General features: G+C 31.9%; 2 protein-coding genes across 2 annotated transcripts; both read left to right on the top strand.

Annotated features, from left to right (window-relative positions):
- The first annotated feature begins 6,073 nt into the window (after nt 1–6,073).
- LOC131650756 (uncharacterized) lies at nt 6,074–6,835 on the top strand. The gene has a single exon (XM_058920462.1). The coding sequence runs from the start codon at nt 6,074–6,076 to the stop codon at nt 6,833–6,835; it is 762 nt and encodes a 253-aa protein (XP_058776445.1).
- Nucleotides 6,836–8,448: 1,613 nt separating this feature from the next.
- Nucleotides 8,449–9,813, top strand: LOC131650755 (uncharacterized). The gene is made up of 2 exons (XM_058920461.1): nt 8,449–8,581; nt 9,269–9,813. The coding sequence occupies exons 1-2, from the start codon at nt 8,449–8,451 to the stop codon at nt 9,811–9,813; spliced, it is 678 nt and encodes a 225-aa protein (XP_058776444.1).
- Nucleotides 9,814–12,748: the final 2,935 nt, after the last annotated feature.

Below are 12,748 nucleotides of genomic sequence, written 5' to 3'. Positions count from 1 at the left end.
TTGTTTTTTATGATCATTAAAAACAAGCTTTTAGCCTATCCTTGAGATTAATGAATTTTAGAACATTTTATTTTAATTTTAAAAAGTAGATTTCTCTGTATTTTAAAAATAATTTTTATAAAAATGTTGTTAAAATGTTGAAAGTTTTTTAAAATTTTTTTTATAAATTAAAATACTAATTTTGACATTTTTTTAATACAACTATGTATTATTGAATATCAAAATTATAAATTTTAAAAAAAAATTAAAATTTAACTGATTTTTTAAAATTTTGATATTCAAAAAAATTATACTAAAAAAAGAGATATCTAAAATAAAATTTTAAGAATGATTATTAATTCATTTTTTTATTTGAACTTTTTTCTAAAAAAGTTATTTGTAAATTATTTTCAATAAAAATCATTTTTATAAAAAAAATACTCTTAATCTTTCTCCTTTTTAATTATCTATTTTTGACTTTTTCCGCAAATCAATAAAACTAGTAACTTTAATTTCTCGGTAAGTAATGATTGTCTTTTTATCTATAATATCATTAATTGTTTATTAACTCGTTTAACTTTTTCTCCCTTTTCAATGAATAATTAGGGACAATTTTGATAAATAGACCATTAATATTACGTTGAACTTTGAAAATGACAGTAAAAAAAATTAGAATCTTACACAAAAAGGACAATTAAAAAAACAAATGGAATAATTATAATGGTTTTTTTAATGAATTTTGTTTTGAAAAATTTTAAATCAATTTTAATTTTTTTTTTAAAAAAATAACATAAAAAAATCCTAGGCATGATGAAGATTATACTTATAAAAATGTTTGAGAAAATAAAAAATCATATTCAATAAATTTGTTTAAAGAATGAATTTAAATAAGTTTGCTCAATAATCAATTGACACTAGAGTGTTCAAAATTGAACCAGTCCAATAAAAAATTATTAATCAAACTAAATCATGTTGTATTTGGTTCGAATGTATTTGGGTCATATTTTAATAAAACCACGGTTCATTTAAGTTTGCACTTTGTATTTTAGAAACAAAATCAAACCAAACTAAATTGCATATGTTATAATATCTTACAAACGTTATGGTCGAGTTTGACGCGTAGAATATGATAGAGACATGATAGGATATCAAGCAGGATAAGAATAGGATATAATACAAACATGATAAGACTTATCTTATCATGTATTTGGTTCATACAGGATACTTAATATTTTATATATATATATATATATATATATATATATATATATATATATATATATATATATATATATATATATATATATATCCTTTAAAATAATTATATTTTTTCTAAATTATTTTATAAAATATTAGTAAAGATAATAATATTGTTTTATAATTAGAAAAAATCTCATTGACATTATTTAGTAAATAATTTGAAATAATATGAGAATACCTTTTTTATATGAGAATGTGATAATGAATCTGAATCATTAGATTTTAAAATAAATGGTAGAGATTATGTGTGAATCTTTTTTTCTCTCTTCTCGATTATTAAAATAAATGATCTAGGAGAGAGAAAAAAAGATTCTCACGTAATCTCCACCATTTATTTTAAAATTTAATGGTTCAGATTCATTATCACATTCTCATATAAAAAATTCATTTTCATATTATTTCAAATTATTTACTAAATAGTGTCAATGAGATTTTTTTCTAATTATAGAAAAATATTATTATCTTTACTAATATTTTATAAAATAATTTTGAAAATATATAATTATTTTAAAGGGTATATATATCTTGATTGAAGCTTTTAAAGATCAATGTGTGTTTTTGAAGTGTGTTTTCTCTCTTTTGATTAAAGTCTGTTTGTAATCACTGTTGTGATTGAGGGGAAGTGAGTGGAGATACTCAGGTCTAACACTAGATTGGAATTGCATTGGGTAGGTATTAAGTGAGGAGTTGTAAACGGGTGAGTTTAGTTCTGAATTAATACTGTTCATATTGGATTCTCTCCATGACTTGGTAGCCCTCAGATGTAGGTTGGTTGAACCGAACTGGGTAAAGAATTCTCTGTGTTCTTTACTGTTTTATGTTTTTCTGTCTTAAAGTATTATTTTGTGTTATTGTGGATGTCATAACATCCAGTAAGACATCGCGTGTGAGTTACTAAAATTTTCAAATGTGAATTGATGAATGGTGTTAGATGTAACTTAAATTCAGCATTAGTATTTAAATTTCATTTGTATTTAAGTTTAATTTGATTTACATTTGAATTTGATTGTATATATAAACTAAAGTTGCATTCAATTTATTAGAGTGATTACTCATTTATAACATAATTGAGTTTGAGAATAAAAGTTAATTATAATTTTTTTTCTAATTTTTCTGTAACTTTTCTTTCATCTTATTCTTATACATCAGTGAAGGTGTAAATTCTAACAATAAAATTATGTGTCCTCTTTACATATGGGGTATGGCTTGAATCTCTTTATCATAAAAATTTAAATTTTTTATTAAATTCATTATTTTCAATAATTCAATAAATGTGAGAGAGTCATATTACATTATATATATATATATATATATATATATATATATATATATATATATATATATATATATATATATATATATATATATAATAACTATATTTTTTTAAAATTATTTTGTAAAATATTTTTAAGTTTATAAATTTGTAATAAAACTAATAATTTTCTATAATAAAAAAATAATTAACTCTATTAAATAAATAATTTTAATTTTTCTTGAAAAAATCATGAATTCTAGGGTGTGTATATATATATTTAACTCTTTAGATAAATAAATATTATGTGTATATTTTACTGTAACATGATATTTATTTTAATTTACATATTACAAAAAATATAATATTATTTATTTATAAATATTAGTATTATTTTTATTTGAAATGAAATTGTTATATATATATATATATATATATATATATATATATATATATAATTTTTAATTTGTTGACGCTAAGGATAAAATTAAAAAAAAAAAAGTTTAATTTACATTAGACAAAATCAATACACTTGCTAATTTAGCAATCATGTTTTTGGTGCCACAGTTGCAGATTGTAAAAAGTTACTATTAAGTTTCAGCTTTACATCAGATGAAATTTTGTCATTATTTTATTTTGGAATAAATTTATGTGCCACAATCATGTATTTTATTTGTGTGTTATGTGAATTATTTGATAATTGTGTGTTTAATTGACTTTGTGTTATTTATTTTGGAATTATTAGTAAATAACATAAGTTAGTGAGTTATTAGTTATTGCCACGCGACATTTTGTCCCCATTTTATATTTATATATAAATTTTATTTATAGCGACCAGTATTTTGTCGCAAAATTCGTCGCTAACATGAACATCATATAAAAATACAGGATTAGTAGCTAATATATAGCTAATCCGTAGCTAATTCAAACACATCATTATTATGACCTAGAAATCACTTTTTTTCATGATTTTTTGCAAGAAAGTTTGTATTGTAACGGCCGTTTTTAATTACGTATTTTATTTGAATGTGTGTTATGTGAATTATTTGATAATTGTGTGTTAAATTGACTTTGTGTTATTTATTTTGGAATTATTAGTAAATAACATAAGTTAGTGAGTTATTAGTTATTGGGCCTATGATAGGATTATTAGTTGGGAGGTGCTAATTAGAGCCCATTAGCAAATTGAGAATTAGTAAGGGTTTAACAAAATAAGAGAATTGAAGGGAATAGAGTTGACTTCAATCCAAAACCCAAGGCAAATGTGAAATTCTTTCATGATAAGGAGTTGTATGATGATGTTTAGAGTGGGGTTTTGATTGTATGTTGTTATCAATGACTATGTGTTGTACAATCTTAGGGTTTATGTTGGATTTTCATGAAATTGTGATTGAAATCGTGTTTATAATGATGAATGTTGATGAATGATGTTAGATAATGTTGTTATATGCCTTTAATTGCTAAATGATGATGGTTTTGGATGGTGAAAGTGTGGTTGCGCAGGTCTGTTTGGTTCAGATATTTTTCTACATAATCGCATGTCTGCTAATCGGCCTCGGCTCGCTAAGTGGATGCTGAGTGAAAATTTGAAAATTCGCGAGATTGATAGGCGGAGACGCGAAAACTGAAAGTTTCTGGATTTAGTTGAGAGAAACGCACTTGAGTTCGCTAAGCGAACCTTGTTGTTGGAAACTTTTTCGAAACTTCTATTTGTTGTATTTTTTGATCTGTAACTCATTTTTAAGTGTCGTTTGAACCTCCGTGAAGCTCTAACCAATGTCTTTCTAATGGATATGACTTGAAAACCTTTGGATATATTTTTGAATCTTTTCTTAAATTGTTTCGTTTGATGTTGTGATTGTTATTGTGAAGTGAGACATTGTTGTATGATGATACAACATAGCGACGTGAATGTGAAGTGATGAATTACTATAAAGGTAATGATGTTTAGCCAATGTTGTGATGTGTTGTAAATGTGTGTTTTATGGATGTGCATCATTGTGTTGCATCCATTGCATAAGTGTCTTTTAGCCTGAAAGATGGCAAAGACTATTAGCCTGAAAGATGTCAACGACTATTTTCCAGAAAATGGTAACGACGATGGCCCCAGTGGCAATGTTTGAGATGGGAGTTTTACTCCAAATGGTACCACATGCATTTGCATAAGTTGAGTCACATTTTGAATGTTTGTGATTATGATGTGAATGTTGTGATATATTAATGATGTAGTTGTGCTATTATATATGCTATCGTAATTGAATAATAATAATGTTGTTTGTGATGAAAATTGTTGTAAGATGTTATGTGATGAGAAGTGGTGAACCATGTATGATCTTTTCTTGCCATGAATATTATCATACGTTTCCTTATACTATTTGATATCTCACCCTTTTTGTTTGAATGTTACCCTTTGTTGGTAACATGCAGGTAACAACGCAGAGTAGTCGTTTACCTTATTGCTCGAGTCGGCGTGTTTATGCTCTGATACGTAGCACTCGGGGGACGTTTGTGATGATTGTTGCTTTATATCGTTGTGTTTTGATTATGTTGTTACATCTTGTTGGATTTTATAGATGTTTTCTTGTGAGACGTGTTGGATAGTTGTCGACTTATGGGCAAAGATATTATGACTTTGAATTTATGTTGTTCTTTGAATTCCGTTGCGTTATTATGAACTATTTCTGGTTGAATGTTTAATGAAGTATGTTTCCTCTGTTATATGTGTTATGTATTTATGATCATGAGCATGATTTGTGATATATTCTTAGTTGATAAATGTGACGCCTCAAATCATGTTATTGGGTTTAAAGATTTTGCACTCTAATTTTCCTATTAATTGCGGGGTAGAATTGGAGTGTTACATTAGTGGTATCAGAGCAAGTCGGTTCATCCGACCATGTGTCGTGTCGTAGTGTTATCTAACAATACTCATATTGTTATTTGTGTTAATTGCTTTTGTGTTGTAGTTACGGGTTGAGATGGCTGGAAGGAATAATGCTGCGATTGCTGCTGCTTTGGAAGCAATGGCTCAAGCTTTGGAACATCAGACGAATATTGGTGAGAATTCTGCTTCTCGCAATTCGGCTACCTTCCATAGGGATAATCCACCTAATTTCAAGGGAACTCATGACCCTGATGGCGCATTGACATGGCTAAAGGAGATTGAGAGAATCTTCTGTGTGATGGATTGTACTCCATATCAGAAGTTTCGATATGGGACTCATATGCTAGTAGTTGAGGCTGATTACTGGTGGCTAAAGACTCGTCAGATATTAGAGATTGTTGGTTAGGAGATCACTTGGGTTGTGTTTCGTAGGGAGATCGTCACGAAGTACTTTCCGGAGGATGTCAGTTAAAAGAAGGAAATCGAATTTCTTGAGTTGAGGCAAGGGAATAAGTCGGTTGTGGAGTATGCTGCTAAGTTTGGTGAGTTGGCTAAGTTCTATCAACATTATGATGGACCAACTGGTGAATTTTCGAAGTGCATTAAGTTTGAGAACGGATTGCACCCGGAAATCAAGAAGGTGATTAGTTACCAGAAGATTTGTATCTCTGCTGATTTGGTTTATAGTTGTCGGATTTATGAGGAAGACAACTGTGCTCATTATCGGGTTATTAGTGAGAAGCAGGGACAAGAGTCAACAAGGCCGTGGCAAGCCTTATGATGTTTCATCTGGTAAAGGGAAGCAGAAATCTACTGGGGGCAATAGAACTATTAGGGGAGATGCTCCTGCTAGTATTGTGTGCTTCAAGTGTGGCAAAGCTAATCACAAGAGCCCTGTGTGTAATGCTGGTACTAAGAGGTGTTTCCGTTGTAGTAAGATTGGACATGAAGCGTCTGAATGCAAGCATAAGGAGATGGTTTGTTTCAACTGCGGTGAAGAGGAACATATTGAAAGCAAGTGTCAGAAGCCCAAGAAGGAGCAAGCTAGTGGGAAGTTTGCCTTGTCAGGAAGTCGGACCACTAGTGAGGATGCACTCATCAGAGGTACATGTTTCATTAATAGCATTCCTTTAGTTACTATTATTGATATTGGTGCTACTCATTGCTTTATCTCTACTGATTGTGTTGACAGATTGGGTCTTGTGTTGTTTGCTATGAATGGCGAGATGGTTGTCGATACTCCTGCTAAGGGATCGGTAACTACTTCTCTTGTGTGTTTAAAGTATCCCGTGTCGATTTTTGACAGAGACCTTGTTGTTGATTTTGTTTGCTTGCCATTGAGAGGTTTGGATATGATCTTGGGTATGAACTGGTTGGAGCATTACCATGTTCATATTAATTGTTATGATAAGTCGGTGAGGTTTTCTTCTCCTGAAGAGGAAGGTGTCGAGTTGTTGTAGGTTAGACAGATGCGCATGTTGATGAGGGAAGAAGTTTCAAGTGTTTTCTTTGGTTGCATCGATGTCTATTGAGAATCAAGCTATTATAGATGAGTTAAAGGTGGTGTGTGAATTTCTTGAAGTTTTCCCTGATGACATTCCTGATGTACCGCCTGATAGAGAAGTTGAGTTCTCTATTGATCTTGTACCTGGTACTAGACCTATGTCTATGGCACCGTACATGATGTGTGCATTAGAATTGTCGAAATTGAAGAAGCAATTGGAGTAATTTCCTGAGAAGAAGTTTGTGAGACCTAGTGTGTCACTGTGGGGAGCTCCAGTGTTGTTAGTCAAGAAGAAAGATGGAAGTATGAGACTTTGTATTGATTACAGGCAATTGAATAAGGTGACAATCAAGAACAAGTATCCACTTCCAAGAATTGATGACTTGATGGATCAATTGGTTGGTGCTCGTGTGTTTAGTAAGATTGATTTGAGGTCTGGTTACCATCAAATTAAAGTGAAAGACGAGTATATGCAGAAGACGGCTTTCAGGACACGTTATGGACATTATGAGTATTCCGTGATGCCCTTCGGTGTTACTAATGCGCCAGGAGTATTTATGGAGTACATGAATCATATTTTTCATGAGTACCTAGATCGTTTTGTGGTGGTGTTCATTGATGATATTTTGATTTACTCTAAATCAGAATCAGATCATGCTGAGCATTTGAAGTTGGTATTGCAAGTCTTGAAAGAGAAGAAGTTGTATGCGAAGTTGTCCAAATATGAGTTATGGTTGAAAGAAGTTAGTTTTCTTGGTCATGTTATTTCGGGTGATGGTATTATTGTGGATCCATCTAAAGTAGATGTTATGTTAAGATGGGAAACTCCTAGGTCGACTACTGAGATTCAAAGCTTTTTAGTATTAGTTGGTTATTATAGAAGGTTCATTGAAGGATTCTCTAAGTTGGCACTTCCGTTGACGAAGTTGACTTGTAAGGGTAAGGCTTTTGTGTGGGATCTTCAATGTGAAAAGAGTTTTGCCGAGTTGAAGAAGAGATTGATGTTGGCCCCGATTTTGATATTGCCTAATCTGGAAGAATATTTTGTGGTTTATTGTGATGCTTCTAAGATGGGTTTAGGAGGTGTGCTCATGCAAAATGATAAGATTGTTGCTTATGCATCGAGGCAGTTGAGGGTTCACGAGAAGAACTATCCTACGCATGATTTGGAACATGCTGCTGTTGTGTTTGTATTGAAGATTTGGAGGCACTATCTTTATGGTTCTAGATTTGAAGTATTTAGCGACCATAAGAGTTTGAAGTATTTGTTTTATCAGAAGGTGTTGAATATGAGACAGCGAAGACGCTGAGAGTTGTTGAAAGACTATGATTTTGGTTTGAATTATCATCCAAGAAAAGCTAATGTTCTGGCCGATACTTTGAGTCGAAAGACTTTGCATATGTCGGCTATGATGGTTAAGGAGTTGGAATTGATTGAGCAATTCAGAGATGAGTTTGGTATGGGAAGTGACACCTAGGAGTGTTAGATTGGGTATGTTGAAGATTAATAATGATTTTCTGGATAGTATCAAGGAAGATCAAAAGTTGGATGTAAAATTGGTAGATTCGATGGTTGGAACCGATCAAGTTGAGAATGATGATTTTAAGTTGGATGCGCAAGGTGTGTTGAGATTATGTAACCGAATTTGTATTCCTGATGATGTGGATTCAAAGAGAGCGATTCTTGAAGAAGGTCATAGAAGTAATTTGAGTATTCATCCAGGAATGTACCAAGATTTGAAGAATTTGTTTTTGTAGACTGGAATGAAGTGTGACATATCTCAGCTTGTGTATGCATGTTTGACTTGTCAGAAATTGAAAGTTGACCATCAGAAGCCTGCAGGATTAATGCAACCGTTAGAAGTCCCAGAATGGAAATGGGATAGCATTTCAATGAATTTTGTGACGGGTTTACCGAATACCATAAGAGGACATGATTCAATTTAGGTGATCGTTGATAGGCTTATGAAGTCGACTAATTTTATTCCTATTAACATCACATATCTAGTTTCTAAGTTGGCAGAGATTTATACCCATGTGATTGTTAAGTTGCATGGTGTTCCTTTGTGTATTGTTTCGGATAGAGATTCAAGGTTCACTTCAGATTTTTGGAAAAGTTTGCAAGGGGAATTGGGTTCTAAGTTGAGGCTGAGTTCAGCATATCATCTTCAAACAGATGGTCATACGGAGAGGACTATTCAGTCGTTAGAGGATTTGTTGAGAGCTTGTGTTCTTGAGCAGGGACGTAAGTGGGATACTTATCTTCTATTCATCGAGTTCACCTACAACAATAGTTACCATTCTAGTATTCAAATGGCGCCTTTTAAAGCACTGTATGGTCGGAGATGTAGGACTCTGTTGTGTTGGCATGAATCGGGTGAGAGTGTAGTACTTGGACCGGAGATTGATAGAGAGACTACCGAGAAAGTTAAGTTGATTCGTGAGAAGATTAAGACTTCTCAGAGTAGGCATAAGAGCTATCATGACAACAGGAGGAAGGATTTGGAATTTCAAGCGGGTGATCATGTGTTTTTGAGAGTCACGCCGGTGACTGCTGTGGGACGAGCGTTGAAGTCTAAGAAGTTCACTCCTTGTTTTATTGCACCGTATCAGATTTCGAAGAAGGTTGGGAATATGGCGTATAGAGTGGCATTACCGCCGAATCTTTCGAATTTGCATGACGTGTTTCATATGTCGCAGCTTTGGAAGTATATTTCTGATACTTCTCATGCGATTCATATGGACGATGTGCAAGTATGGGATAACCTCACGGTGGAGACTATGCCAGTAAGGATTGAAGATTGCGAGATAACGATGCTTAGAGGCAAGGAGATTATTTTGGTGAAGTTAGTTTGGTCGGCAACTACCGAAGAAAGTTTGGCGTTGGAATTGGAAAGCAAGATGCGAAAATCGTATCCTGAATTGTTTGATTGATGTAATTTTCGAGGACGAAAATATTCTAAGTGGGGGAGAGTTGTAACGACCATTTTTAATTACATATTTTATTTGAATGTGAGTTATGTGAATTATTTGATCATTATATGTTAATTGTGTGTTTAATTGCCTTTGTGTTATTTATTTGGGAGTAGTTAGTAAATAATATAATTTAGTGAATTATTAGTTATTGGGCCTATGATAGAATTAGTAGTTGGGAGGTGCTAATTAGAGTCCATTAGAAATTTGAGAATTAGTAAGGGTTTAACAAAATAAGAGAATTGAAAGGAATAGAAAGTTAGAACTCATTTGGGAAAAAGAGAGAAAGAAGAGGAGAAAGCTAGGGTGAGGAATATAGTTGTCTTCAATCCAAAACCCAAGGTAAGGGTGACATTCTTTCATGATAAGGGGTTGTATGATGATGTTTAGGATGAGGTTTTTATTGTATGTTGTTATTCATGACTATGTGTTGTAAAATCTTAGGGTTTATGTTAGATTTTCATGAAATTGTGATGGAAATCATGTTTGTAATGATGAATGTTGATGAATGATGTTAGATAATGTTGTTATATGCCTTTAATTGCTGATTGATGATGGTTTTGGGTGGTGGAAGTATGGTTGTGCATATCTGTTTGATTCTGTTATTTTTCTGCATAATTTTGCACGTCCGCTAAGCGGCCTCAACTCGCTAAGCGGATGTTGAGTGAAAATTTAAAAATTCGCGAGCTCACTAAGCGGAGACGCAAAAACTAAAAGTTTCTGGATTTATTTGAGAGAAGCGCGTTTGAATCCGCTAAGCGAACCTTGCTGTTGGAAACTTTTTCGAAACTTCTATTTGCTGTATTTTTTGATCCGTAACTACTTTTTAAGTGTCGTTTGAACCTCCGTGAAGCTCTAACCAACGTCTTTCTAATGGATATGACTTGAAAACGTTTGGATATCTTTTTGAAACCTTTTCTTAAATTGTATCGTTTGATGTTGTGATTGTTATTGTGAAGTGAAACATTGTTGTATGATGATATAACATAGCGACGTGAATGTAAAGTGATGAATTACAATAAAAGTAATGATGTTAAGCCGATATGATGATGTGTTGTAAGTGTGTGTTTGTGGATGTGCATCGTTGTGTCGCATCCATTGCATAAGTGTCTTTTAGCCTGAAAGATGGCAACGACTATTAGCCTAAAAATGGCAACGGCGATGACCCAAGTGGCAATGTTTGAGACGGGAGTTTTACTCCAAATGGTACTACATGCATTTGCATAAGTTGAGTCGCATATTGAGTCACATTTTGAATGTTTGCGATTATGATGTGAATGTTGTGATATCTTGATTATGTAGTTGTGCTATTATATATGCTATCGTAATTGGATAATGATAATGTTGTTTGTGATGAAAGTTATTGTAAGATGTCATGTGATGAGAAGTGATGAACTATGTATGATCTTTTCTTTCCAAGAATATTATCATACGTTCCTTTATACTGTTTGATATCTCACCCCTTCTGTTTGAATATTATCCTTCGTTGGTAACGTGCAGGTAACGACGTGGAGTAGTCGTTTACCTTATAGCTCGAGTCAGTGTGTCTATGCTCTGATACGTAGCACTCGGGGGACATTTGCGATGATTTTTATTTTATGTCGTTGTGTTTTGATTATGTTGTTACATCTCGTTGGATTTTGTTGATGTTCTCTTGTGAGACATGTTGGATAGTTGTCGCCTTGTGGGCAAATATATTATGAATTTGAATTTATGTTGTTTTTTGAATTCCGCTGTGATATTATGAACTTTTTCTGGTTGAATGTTTAATGAAGTATGTTTCCTCCGGTATATGTGTTATGTATGTATGATCATGAGCATGATTTGTGATATATTCTTAGTTGATAAATGTGACGCCTCGATTCATAATGTTGGTTTTATAGATTTTGCACTCTGATTTTCCTATTAATTGCGGGGTAGATTTGAGGTGTTACATGTCACATTATAAGGATATCTCTCACAAAAATTTAAACTTGTTTGACTTGAGATTAATTGAATATGAATTATTTTACAAGTCAATTTTCTATAAAACAGAAACAAGGAAACCGTTATCATATGATTGAGTTTTAAGATATTATTTTGCAGAGAGTTATATCATAACATATATAAAGTATCTACAAACTTTCATTGCATTCCGAATAAGTCTCAATTTATTTTAATTTTTTTATCAAAACATATATATGTGTTTCAATTAGAAAATCAAAATAAATCTAGACTTTTTCTAAATGCCATGAAACTTTGTAGATAATTTTTATGTGTTATTATTTAATTTCTTTCATATTAGTTCTAAACTCAATCATATTCCAATCTTGCGTTGTTTCCGTTTCGTGAAAAATCGATGCTTAAAAAATTCTTATTCAATTCACCTTATAATTTGATGGACTAATGAGAAAAAAAATAAAAGCATGTCAGCCGTTTTATAATCAATTGGGTTAAATTTCTCAGTTAGTCACTTGAAAAAAAAACACATTTATATGTGTTTTGATCAAAAAATCAAAATAAATCGAGACTTGTTCGAAATGTCATGATAATTTGTAGATATTTTGTACGTGTTACGATATAACTCCATGAGAAATAATAGCCTAAAAATCAATCATATGTTAACGTTTTCCTTGTTTCCGATTTAAAGAAAATCGGCTCGTGAAAAAAATTCATATTTGATTCATCTCTAGTAAAAAACTTAAATTTTGGTGAGAGATATCCTTATAATGTGATAAACTTTATTGAAAAAAATCATGAAAAACAAAATGAAGTCTAAGTCATAAGAATGATGTGTTTGGATTAGCTACGAATTAGCTTCACATTAGCTAAAGACCCAATTGCACATGGGAGGAGCAAGCATATTGAGACGAGGTTCCACTACTTGAGAGAACTTGTTAGTGAAGGCAAGTTAATA

Source organism: Vicia villosa, linkage group LG2 (genome assembly GCF_029867415.1).
Source record: "Vicia villosa cultivar HV-30 ecotype Madison, WI linkage group LG2, Vvil1.0, whole genome shotgun sequence".
Lineage (NCBI taxonomy): Eukaryota > Viridiplantae > Streptophyta > Magnoliopsida > Fabales > Fabaceae > Vicia > Vicia villosa.
Note: the sequence above shows the minus strand (reverse complement) of the source record. Positions and strands in the feature narration are given on the sequence as shown.

Coding starts and splice junctions, on each gene's coding strand:
- LOC131650755 (XM_058920461.1), top strand. CDS start 8,449: ATGGTTGGAACCGATCAAGTTGAGAATGATGATTTTAAGTTGGATGCG. Junction 8,582..9,268: donor TCTTGAAGAAGGTCATAGAA/GTAATTTGAGTA, acceptor GTGAGAGTGTAG/TACTTGGACCGGAGATTGAT.
- LOC131650756 (XM_058920462.1), top strand. CDS start 6,074: ATGAGGAAGACAACTGTGCTCATTATCGGGTTATTAGTGAGAAGCAGG.